Source organism: Vicugna pacos, chromosome 20 (assembly GCF_048564905.1).
Source record: "Vicugna pacos chromosome 20, VicPac4, whole genome shotgun sequence".
Taxonomy (NCBI): domain Eukaryota; kingdom Metazoa; phylum Chordata; class Mammalia; order Artiodactyla; family Camelidae; genus Vicugna; species Vicugna pacos.
This window is the reverse complement of record NC_133006.1, coordinates 19,999,523-20,011,243: the sequence shown is the minus strand read 5'-3', so window position 1 is coordinate 20,011,243 and position 11,721 is coordinate 19,999,523. Positions and strand designations below refer to the sequence as shown.

Sequence of the window (11,721 nt, the reverse complement as noted above, 5' to 3'; positions counted from 1 at the left end):
ACCTCATATTTTTCACAATATTTAAAAAGTTTTATTTTCCCATTTCTCTCATTTCAGGTTACCTAAGCTTTAATTTAATAAATAACAAAAGAGCAAATCTTTCGGATTTACCCACCCAGTTGAGCAGTCTACACATGAGAGTTTGTATTCACTTTGAATTTTGACAAGGTCTCACTGCTGCCCAGGGTTAACACTGGAAAGATACTTAAGAGAGCCTGAAGAACCTCCATGTTCTCTGCCCTGCTTTGTAAACATCCCCCCACAGTTTGGAGGTAATAATGCACTAATATGGCAGCAAGAGGTGGTGGCAGTATTACCTGTTGGTTTAAGAATATCAGATTCTGGAAACTCATCGAAGTTTGAGGTATCGTCAATGCTTTTGATTTCAATAGATATTGCCGCAGGTCTCTCTCTGCCAAGGACAGACATGCCAGAAATTACCAGGGTTAATAATCACATGGATCACAACGAATCAAGTCTCTCCAAAAAGACCCCTGGTCTCCATGGGGAGACTGCCTGCAGGCAGGCAGCATTTATTTTCTCTGAGAAGCTTGTGACTGCTGACCAACCACACTAGCTACTACATCCAAACAAAATTATGATGAAAAGTTACGTAACAATTATTCATAGTTAGGACGACAAGAATAATCAGAAGTGAAAATGCAAAGAGCACACTCCCCCTGACAGCCTCCCCTGTCTGCTGAAAAGGGGAGCAACCTGTGTCCCCTCGTGTAGGGCTCTGCCCTTCCTCTACCAAAAGTGCCAAGAGCAGAGTGGCTAAAAATGGACACGAGAGAGGCAAAAGCAAAAATCACAAACACGCAGATCAGAACATAATTATGAATGTTGACATTCATAGATGACAACTTCATCTGCTGTTTAGCAACCAACGGATGCTGAGTAAGGAAGTCTGGGAGAGGGCAGGCGGTACCACTACCACCCTTGCCATCACAATCTCATTCTCTCTGCTCCCCTCCCCACCCCATCCTTCTTCCTTCTCTACCTCCCAGTGACAGCCTCTACCATAAGGGAAGGGACAGTCCTGCTGGTGGCCCCAACACTAGAGAAGGTGGTGTGTCCTCGGTAAAAGCAACTCCAACACACTTGTTAGATGGTCCCTTCACTGTGGAAATAACTGCTGGCTTCAACATACGTCCCGATCCTCACCATGAATGGAAATCGGGAAACGACCCTGACTTTCTAAGAAGCTCTGTTCCCGTACTTGGCTTGCCAGTAATAGTCCTACTAAATTAGTCCTAGGCAAACTACAGACTTTCTGAAATTATCCTGAAAACTTTTATATGGATATACCTGATATGTTCCCAGTCAACACCTTCAAAAAAAGAATTACATTTGATTTCCTCAACTCCAGGGGCTCCAATTCTGTGTTCCCATTCACAGCAGAATCTGGAAAAGAGAGGCCTTTCAGCATACCCGGGTAGTCTCTTTGAAAGAAGAAAAGGAATAACTTCCCCCTTTTTAAAAAGAAAAATGGAAGAAGCAGGGTGCAGATCCAAGAAATGATGGGAAAAAAATTTAATGAAATCACTCATGTGAAAAAGCCTGGGTGGAAGAGGGCAGGGGAAATGTTCGCCGATACCTCAAAATTAGATCCTTGGCTTTCTCAGAAATAGGAACTTCTGGAGGAAAAGTCAAAGTTTCTTTCCAGTTCATCACCTTCTTATATGTCTCTTGCGGGGTCTCAGAACAGAAAGGTGGGTAGCCTGAAATAAAAAAGGAAGGGACTTGGAAGCTTTTATATCCCAGAGCTTTGAATCTGACTGAGATTATTCTCCTTATATGATTCTGTTTATTTTAGTGATCCTATATGTCCTTCCCTCCATGACATGGATAGGATTTCCACTCATCTCAAAACATCCAAACCAATTTTCCATTTCCCCCAAACTCCTAAACCCAAAGTGAAGCTGTACTTCCGGTACCACCAGGGAGCCAGCCAACAGCTGGAGCTGGGAAAGGAAGGGGACGTAGCAGAGCTGCAGATGCGGGAACCACTGTGCCCAAAGAAGAATACAAGGATGAATCATTAAGAAACAACTTCATTCTAGGAATATCCTTATACAGATAATGTACCAAACAAGTTGGATAACAAAAAGCATAGGTTTTAAAGTGACCACCACGCCTCCCCTTGAGAACTACAGGCGAGAGGATGAACAGTCACATACCCTATTACTCCGCCTGCCCTGCACACAGGTCACATCTGCCTCCGCAGGCCTCCCTCCAACGTCCCTGAGACAACACAGCCAGACAGATGCCACACCCGTCATCCACACAGGCCCGCTCAGCACCACCATGGATAGACTTACTCCAGTGCTCTTGGGCATATGGCCACCCCTGTAGACGTGCCCCCCAAATACAGATACACCATCCAAATAAGAGGGAGAGAAGTTAGAGGGCCCCAAACTTTGAAGGCTTTGAGAAAGGGGACAGCAAGTAAGTCAAGAGTGTGTGTGACACAGTCCCGTTAAGGCTCTCTATACAATGGATGTTTAATAAATGCCAGTGAACAAAAGAGCTGTGAGATGGAGAGGATGAATACGTAGAAAAAAAACACAATAAACAATCAGCAAAACAACCACAGAGCGCCAGTGAGCCAGAAAGCTGTGGTGTCCATTTTAAGGCCCAGAGCTTTCTACCTAGGAAACTTCACTTTAAAAGACAAGGGGTACAAGAGCTTAGCTCATCCCAACTGAAACAGAGTCTGCTATCAACAGAGGACTCCCCTGGCTGCACAGAACAAGTCCTGAAAGCGTGCAACTTACCGATGAGCATCTCATACATGATCACGCCGAGCGACCACCAGTCACAGAGCTTGTTGTACCCGGTCTGCATGAACACCTCGGGAGCAATGTAGTCAGGAGTGCCTACCGTGGAGAAGGCCTGAAACACGCACCACACGTCAGGAGGCCCAGCAGGCAGGAAGGTGCCCAGAGTTGTTCTGGAGACCAAAAGCTACGAGCACCACCAGCGAAATAAGCAGGACAGCCCAGCAGCTGAATGGCAAGCCCGATTTGCCCGAGCACTTCCCAAATGAACACAGCCGTGTCAGTTCACTAGGGCACAGGTTCTGTCAGAGCAGCTAGTCCCGTAACTGACTGAGCACCCAGGACGTGTCATGCTCTGTTCCTTTATACATTTATGAGCCTATGACAAAGCTTAGCAAAGAGGACTGACCTTATCTTCCCAACTGCAGATAACATGCCCAAAACTGCTTTGCCCAAGGCCTCAGAACAAGTGGAAGAGCCCAATTTGGAAATTAAACATCTTGCTCCAAAGCATCCTTCTTTGCAGTATATATATTTTTCGTTTGGAAAATCATTAAGGGAAGCTTTATTATCCAAAACTAAAGTTATAACCTACAGGTCAAAGGTTTATAAATGCTTACTTACCAAACTAAAAAATGTATGTAAATAGTTCTTAGCTAAGGAGTGTTTTTCTAAATTCAAGTAATCCACTCCCGTACACCAGGACTGCAGTACTAGGGGAAGGCCAGAGCCTTCCTGTGCTCAGCATTTGAGAGCTTACACATGGAAGGCTCCAATCTAAATGCTTTCCATTGTACATAACTTCTAAAATTAAAAACTACACCTGTGTTGTGTTTTTAAAATACTATGAAATACTACAAACATACAAGAAGAAAAAGCACAGATAATACAACACCCTTGTATCCATTACTCATACTAAACAGGGGTTAATAATCTGCCACCTTTGTCTCAGATCATTTGTCTTTTTAAGATACGAAACTACAAAATCGATGAAAGCCAGAATCCCTACCCACCTCCGAAGACATAACTACCTCGAAGCTGCTGTGCTGAGCTTCAATGGATATTCACGTAGATGACTTACTACTTTTTGTATACTTCAGCTTTTATGAGACTGAGGCGCTGCCTACTGCGCTAAGGAGGCAGGTTATTTCAGCTTTTAATAGAGTCTCATACCCTACTGCGTTATTCTACAATGCTACAGCTTGCTTTTTTTACTCTGCTATGATTTCGAGATTTATTCATGTAGCTTTAGTTAGCCCATTTCACTGCTGTACACTATCCCATTATAAAAATGTCACAATGTTTCTTATCCATTCTCCTGTAAATGTACACGTGTGTTGCTGCCAGTGTTTCATCAAAACAAACGAAAAACCAAATAAACATTCTTGTAACACCTCCTAGGCACTGGTGTGAGAACTTCTCTAGAGGATCTACTGCAAGTAATATCACTGGATCTTGCGTTACGAGCATCTTCAACTTAATCAGACATCTTCCAGGTGTCCTCCAAGGTGGTTACACGTTTTAAACATGCCGAGTGGGGATGAGCTCCTGGTGCTCTACATTCACCAACACTTGGCTTTGTCAGAATCTTATATTTTTACCAATCAGATGAATATGAAATGGGATCTGTCTATTTTAATTTGCATTTCCCTTATTTCTAGCAAGGTTGAGTGCATGTTCATATGCTAATTTGCCATTCAAGTCTTTTGTGTGTGAATTATTGTTCAGATTCTTTGCCCATTTGTTTGTTTTTGTAAGTTGTACTACGTTTTTTCTTTTGATTCATAGGAATTCTTTATAAATCCACGGCCTTAATCCTGATTCAGGACATTAATCCTTTATAGTTGTACGTACTGCAAGTATCTTCTCCAAGTCTGAGGCTTATCATTTTTTATGATTTTTTAAATGATGTTATATTTGTTATATACACCAAAGTGTATAATTACCAAATTATGAAGCATAATAAAATGAATACTGAGTCCAAATGAACCAAAATATGTATCACTGATACCATTCAAGCTGTATACCTCTCAGTCCATCCTCCTGCCTCTCCTCCTAACCTCTGTGCTGAATTTTACGTTTATTATTCCTCTGCTTTTAAAAAGGAATTTAATCTTGCCATATTGTGTCTCTCAAACTGAGATCTTAGTTTTGTTTCCAAGCTTTGTAAAAAATGGTATCATTCTACAAGCAGTCTTCTATTTGATTTCTCTTCTCAATGTTTTGTTTCTAAAACTGATCCATGATGTCATATGTAGCTTTAAGTTCAATTATTTTCACTGCTCTAAAATATTCTGTTCCAGAATATTTTGATGGACACTGGGTTATTTCTAGTTTTTTGCCATTAGGAAAATGCAATAAACATCCTTATACATGTGTCCTGGTTCAGAGGTGCAAGAGTTTCTCCAGGGTATCTGAATAGGGCTAGAACTTCTGGGTTGGAGAGAATACACTTCAACTGTAAGATAATTCCAAAGTAGCTGGACTGGACCATGTAGATTGTCTTTTCATTTGCTTATGTCTTTCAATATACAGGGGTTTTTTTTCTTTAAAGTAGTAAAATCACCAAGTTTTCCTTTATGATTTGTACTTCTTGTATGTTATTTAAGAAACCCTTCCTTACCCTGAGGTCATAAAGATATTGCCCTGTATTTTCTTCTAAAATTTTTTAAGTTTTATTTTCCATCTGCAGTTTATTTTTATGTATATTGTAAGGTAGGAATCCATTTTTTCCACATAGATAATTATACATTGTTTTCTTTTAAATATACATATTAAATAGCCAGGTTTTTTTTTTTAAGTTTTAAGTCTGAAACATGGATTGGACCCTCCCCAAGAAGCAGAAATTTTTATTCTAATTATAAAAGTTAAGAAACTACAGAAACCTTTCAATTTAGATGAAATATATTCCAGCAAAGCTTTTGAGTAAACCTTCTTTGTTCAAAGATTTCTATTATAAAACCAGAGACCTAATGCCACAAAAAAGAATTCCTTCATGATACTAAGGTGTAAAAAAAAAATCTTGGAGTTACAGAATACAGTAAACAGCAGGTGTAAACCTGTCACATAAGGGATGTTCTCACCAGGGAGCTGGAGTCCCTCTTTGGGAGCTCACTCTCACTTTAGTACAAGGTACACAAAGGTAATCCAGGGACTGCCCCCTTCCCAAACCTTCGTCTGTTTTCCATACTAGGGTGTCCTCCAACTTTAAGCCCTTAACACCTCAAATCTAGACCCTTCTTTTTCCTTTTGTTGTTTGGGTATTCATAGTGTCGATCAGAACTATACTGTAAAGAGCTTTGTGGATTGTTAGTATTTCAAACATATGATGTGTTCCAGCTTATGATTTAGGATTTTAGGGGAAATAAAGCAATATAATCTCCTACTTAACCACTTCTATAAACTCTACACTAAAAAAAGAAAAAAAGAATTGGCCAAGACTGGATGCCTAGATGTAGGTACTTCAACTTTTAACTCTGGTTTAATAACTTAAAAATGACTCATATTTATTTCCGAATCAGTTAGTGTGGCCTAAGGTTACCCAGGACCACACTGGTACTTAAAATATTAGAAAAGGATTTAAGCAGCCAAAGATGAAGCTAAAGCCTCCACATTTTTTAGTGATTCTCAGTGGACTGAAAAGTAATAGGCTGGGTGAAGGATTACATATGTTAAGCTTAACCTAGAGCAGTAAGTTTATATCAAGCATTAACTAACATTAACCTTCCATTCAAGCTGTGTACCTCCCAGTCCGTCCTCCTGCGGCAGGAGGTACTAGCTCAATGGGATTACTTACGAAAGGTCAAAAGCACAGTTAACTGCCCTTTTGAAGACTGAAAGGTAGCTTTATTTTCTTCAAGTTATCAAAAGAGGTATTATGAGTGACCTTAATACTTTTCCATCTCTACTGTAGACAGAATAAAAAGGCAAGAAGCTTAATCACAGCATTAGAACCTAAGTTTTATTCAGACTTAAAATAACATTTTAAATATTAAAGGACATTTAACTCCGAATATGGGAACTGTGAAATCTCCCTCACAGACTTGTAAGTGGTTCCTAGTAAGTCTGACATGACCCTGTGGTGTGTGTGTCAAAAAGCATAAAGCTTCTCAGAGTATAAGAATAATTTAAAGTATGTAAACTTAATTACCCCAAAAATAAAAATGGTCAAAGGTTAAATCCTGGCCTGCTTTAAAAAAATTTTTTTTTTAAATCACAGAAATGTCCTTACCTTTTGTTACCTTCCAAAATACAGATAAATATCAGTTTCCCAATAATGCAGGAGCTACTGTTGAAGAAACAGTCCCTTCAGTAGAGGGTCTCAACTTTCACTGCACAGTAGAATCACCCAGCATCCTTTTAAAAATCAGATACCCAGACTATATACCCCACACCAACTGCACCAGAATCTATGGGATTGGGACCCAGACATCAGTGTGTCCTGAGGTTCCCTAGGTGATTCTGGTGTGCAGCCAAGGTTAAGATCTACTGCCCTATGGAGAGACATAATAGAAGCATCTGACCAAAGTCATTCCTGACATTCCCTATGTCAGGAATACAACAAGCTATGTAAAGTGTTTCAACCATATACAAAATTTAGACATTTAAAGAGTATCACAGTTCCTAAGACGACTATGACATGACTAGCTATACCAAACCTAAGTATCCCTAAGTTAACGTTAGAAAAAGACATCAAAGATTAATTTCAGTTACTACATCTCCAAAAGTGTGTGGTTTAAGTTACTGCCTCTCCCAGTGCCCAGGTTTAACATAAAAATCGTAATATTCAAAGCGGGTCTTGAGGCCCACTGATGGGCCTCAAATAAATTTTAAAAATGCAAGCCTTTCCTTTGATTCTTTCTTAATTCTACAGGCTTCCATTTTCCCATATGACTAACAGTTATTTACCAGCAATCTACTTAGTGAGCTATTAAAGATATCACAGAGAACTCTAATTCAGTATTTTACTAAGAAGTCTGGCCAAAACAATACTTGGCAAATCTGCCAAGTTACAAACGTATACACCGACAAGCAGAAGTGCCACCATTTCTGCATAATACACATGATCATCATTCTGAGTCAGTCAGGTTTCCATCCCTTGCTGCTCTTCTTGCTTTCTGAAGACCAACTGTTCATTTACCATTACCACTTTCCATTTGCTATGGGTTTCTAGCAAAGTCTGAGCATACGACAATACACATTTCTATTATCTCTGGTCAGAAATTTTCCAATAACTAGACACCAGGCCATGTGCCTTCCAGAACAGAAGTCTGCCTGGGCAGCAGTATTTCACTGGTGAATCTGTACTATTTAAATAAATTCCAACATACTATCAAGGAAAATACAATAACGTTATTTTTAAGTTGTGAGGCATAATTTTATGTGTATAAAATTTATTAGTAAAGTAAGCATGTCCCTTAAATTTCTCTCCAGTTTTTAATCACCAAGTTCTTTTTTCCACCATAAATAGGAAAGGGTGGGGCAGGTGAATTAAGGAGTCTCGACTAAGTGAATCAAACTTTTATAAGTTTGAGAACCACTGCCTCAAAGTGCTGGGTAGGTATTTGTACTTAGTTTTATTTTAAGAGAACTCCAGCTTAACTATAACCCATTTACCACCATTTACCATGAAAATTGGGAAAAGGCAGAACAGGAAGGGAAAGGGTTGTCACCTGTAAAAGGCCTGAGTGACGTCATCCACTGAGAATGTCACAACAAAAACCACCTCACATTATCTGCCCTCCTTCAGGAGATTACTCTGGTGCTACCAGCACAATGACAGTGCTCTATTAAGGTCATTTATATCAAGCAACAGACAACATGCATTTATCAAATGCAAAGTTACATGCATATTTTTAAACTTACTCATACTTGGTTTGCAGCATTTAAGAAGCCACAAATATTACTTACTAGTTGACGTCTATTTCTTTTCCAGGTTTCTGCTTTCCTTTTGGAATTCATATTCTGAAAAGCTAAAAGTAGAGAAAACAAGTTCTAATCAAAGTTCAGATAGGAATGTTTACTACTTTTCTAGGCTCTGGTTCAAGCCACATGAGACCCTCAAGTCTTGCTTTTCTGCCCAACATCAATAACTCTGGATGGCACACTTCCCAGCAGGGTCCACAAGCCCAAATCACAGGCTCCGAAGCATTAACTCAAAGAATCTACACAATGAGAGTTGGAAGCAGCACTTCCCTGTGGATTATGTGGCCAGAGGACACGGACAGGCCTTAAAACAGAATTATGGGGAATTTAATCAGAATCACAGGGAATTCAGTCTCATCAGAAGCAAAGGTCCCAAAGTGGATCTAAAACATTCACAACTTCCCCAAATTACTATCATTTCCAAGAGTAGCAACTCTTACATAATCAGAGACTTCTGAATATATAATACACTATTTGGTATAAGCTTGTAAGGATGAATTGGAATTTTACTACATAGTTTCAATGGTTTGGTAGTGTTGGAGTGAAAGTAACTTACAAACTTCCTTGTGCTAGGACAGAAAGAAGCACCGGGGATAAATCAAACCTGGAGTTGTTCCCAGGACTTTCTCCTCATGCCCTGTGACCTTCTCAGCAGAGCTCCAAAGCAAGCTCTTTTGGACATCAGCCTTAACACATCCGGTAGCCCTCATCTGGCCTCACCACACAGTACAAATCACAGGCAAACCTGGGAATGGAGTATTTCTATTCTCTAAAGACTCAAACTGTGAGAATCTCCCAATCCATCGTGCATATTTTGGTTACCAGAGGAATAGCTCTTCGAGGCCCAGTTAAGGGATTAAAAAAAGGCTAAATCTCTGTTAACACTTACTGAAATCACTGGGGAGGCTGTGGCTCAGATTCCTATAAAATTCTGTCCTATGTGCTTTCTTCAGTCCTGTGCAAAGGCCAAAGTCAGAAAGTTTCACGTGACCCTGTGGGGAAGAAGAAACAAGGTAATGGATGGATGAACGTTCATGGATGTGGAACAAACAAAACATGATCTTCTCCAGCCCCTTGCAGTACCCAGTACAGCTCCACTGCTTTTTCTTTTGTTACAGGGAAAAACAGAACAGCAAATAAATTTTTTAAAGATCACCCCAAACCCTATTATACAAATAGAAGTATTTTCATTTTTGCATATTATCTTTGTTTTTGTCCAAATATAAACTTTTAAACTAGTTGAATCCTCCATAGCATCTAATTTTTTCCCTTTTTTTCATTGAAATATAGCTGGCATACAATATCCATAGCACCTAATTTTACTTCTTAAACTAAATCAAATATTCTGTTTCTTCAAAATCATCATTTTTAATGTCTACATAATATTCAAATGACTTAGTACCTCCTCGTCTGCTTGTCCCCCTGATACTGGATGTTCACTCCATTTCCAACTCCTTACTCTCGAGTACTGTGGATTACAGCAAGCACCCCTGTGCCAGAGAGGGCCTGCGTTCCCAACCCTAACCACGCATGGTACAGAGGATGGGCTCAACATTAATGGCTGTTAAATGATGACTAAATAAACAAACCTTTGTTCATATAGCTTCTTCTCCTCATGAATTATTTCATTAGGATAAATTCCAAGGAGTAAACTATTCCAAAGACAAAGGGAATAAACTTTACCTCACAGTTCTTGATAAAAGTTGCCATACTGTATTCCAATCAAAAGTCTCTGACTTTATCACTCTCTTTAAGGAAAACTCACACCTCCTATAAGCCACGCATACTTTAAATGTGTTGTCTCATTTATAAAATTCTTAAGCCACACTTCACTGTCATTCAGTGACTTGTTGATGAAACAGCAGAACCAAAGCCAGAAATCAATGCTTTTTCCTCCTGACCAGGACCACTTACCATCTCCAACCTCCTGATCTTATCTGGAAAATGGGAGTCATGGTATCTTCTTGGCAGGAATGATGAGAATTAATGCACATAAGGCTTCCAACCTGGTGCTTGGCACTATCAGACCTTAAGAAGAGGAAGGTGCTCTTGGGGTGGTGAAATTGGATAGGACCAAATTTCAAAGATCTTTTTCAGTGTGAACCAAATAACTTATGGACCAAATGTCTTACAGACATTTTGGACAGGACCAAATGTTCACTAACCAAAATGCTAAGTAGATAAGGAGGTAAAACTAAAAACAGGGTAGGAAATCCTAATGCTCAGGGATCTATACTGCTCAAGGTCACACAATTAGAAGTGGTGTGGCCAGGGTTTGAGCCAGTGACTTCAACAGCTGTGGTCTTTCCATGATACCACCTTTCTTCATGCCTTAACATGCAAACTTCCCAGGGAACAAGGCTATAGAAGCTTTGCGTTGGATCAGGTTTGGTTTTGTTTTGTTTTTTAAATCCCATTAGGTTTGGCTATGTGTGTATATGTGTGTGTGTACAAACACACACATGCACACACACAAAAGGTAAACTATCAAAGACAGCTTTGAGCCTGCTAACCTGGTATCTTCCTTCCAGATTTGCAAATAACTTGTTCCACAAGCCAGAGAAGTGTCTTACAGTTCTTATAATTACATGTTTTACCTGGACACCTCTAAGGGAAAAAGGCATCTTAAAAAGCAGTGCCTGGAGCAAATGCTATTTAAAACCAGATTTTCAGGGAATTCTGTAGCTCTCTGAGTATACAGCAGGGACACAAAACTTCCACATTTTTACTTCTATAATATGCACGACTAAACACGTAAGTGAGCTCACTTCTACAGGTCTGGGCAAGCATACTGAGAGAGTATGTCTGCACCAAACAGGGTTCCCCAATCCTCCTCCTCTAGACTGGCCCCCAGCTCTTGGCCTTCAGTACGTTGGCTGGACTTGAACACAGACTACAAGCTACAACTAAGCCAGCACTAAGGCACCCGGGGTACAGGGCCAGAGCATCTGAACCCAAGACCACACAATGTAGGGCTTCTGCTTCATTAAAAATATATCTGAACCTTGTGACA

General features: G+C 39.9%; 1 protein-coding gene across 6 annotated transcripts in view; it reads right to left on the bottom strand.

Moving 5' to 3' along the window:
• STK38 (serine/threonine kinase 38) overlaps positions 1 to 11,721 on the bottom strand; it is a 68,771-nt gene that overhangs the window by 2,144 nt on the left and 54,906 nt on the right. For all 6 annotated transcript variants that reach the window (XM_072945110.1, XM_072945114.1, XM_072945112.1 and 3 more), the window contains 6 exons: positions 9,598 to 9,700; positions 8,694 to 8,755; positions 2,781 to 2,898; positions 1,601 to 1,724; positions 1,312 to 1,407; positions 318 to 412 (listed from right to left, as the gene is read on the bottom strand). In XM_072945110.1, the coding sequence (XP_072801211.1) occupies positions 318 to 412; positions 1,312 to 1,407; positions 1,601 to 1,724; positions 2,781 to 2,898; positions 8,694 to 8,755; positions 9,598 to 9,700 (598 nt within the window). The remainder of the gene's footprint in view (positions 1 to 317; positions 413 to 1,311; positions 1,408 to 1,600; positions 1,725 to 2,780; positions 2,899 to 8,693; positions 8,756 to 9,597; positions 9,701 to 11,721) is intronic.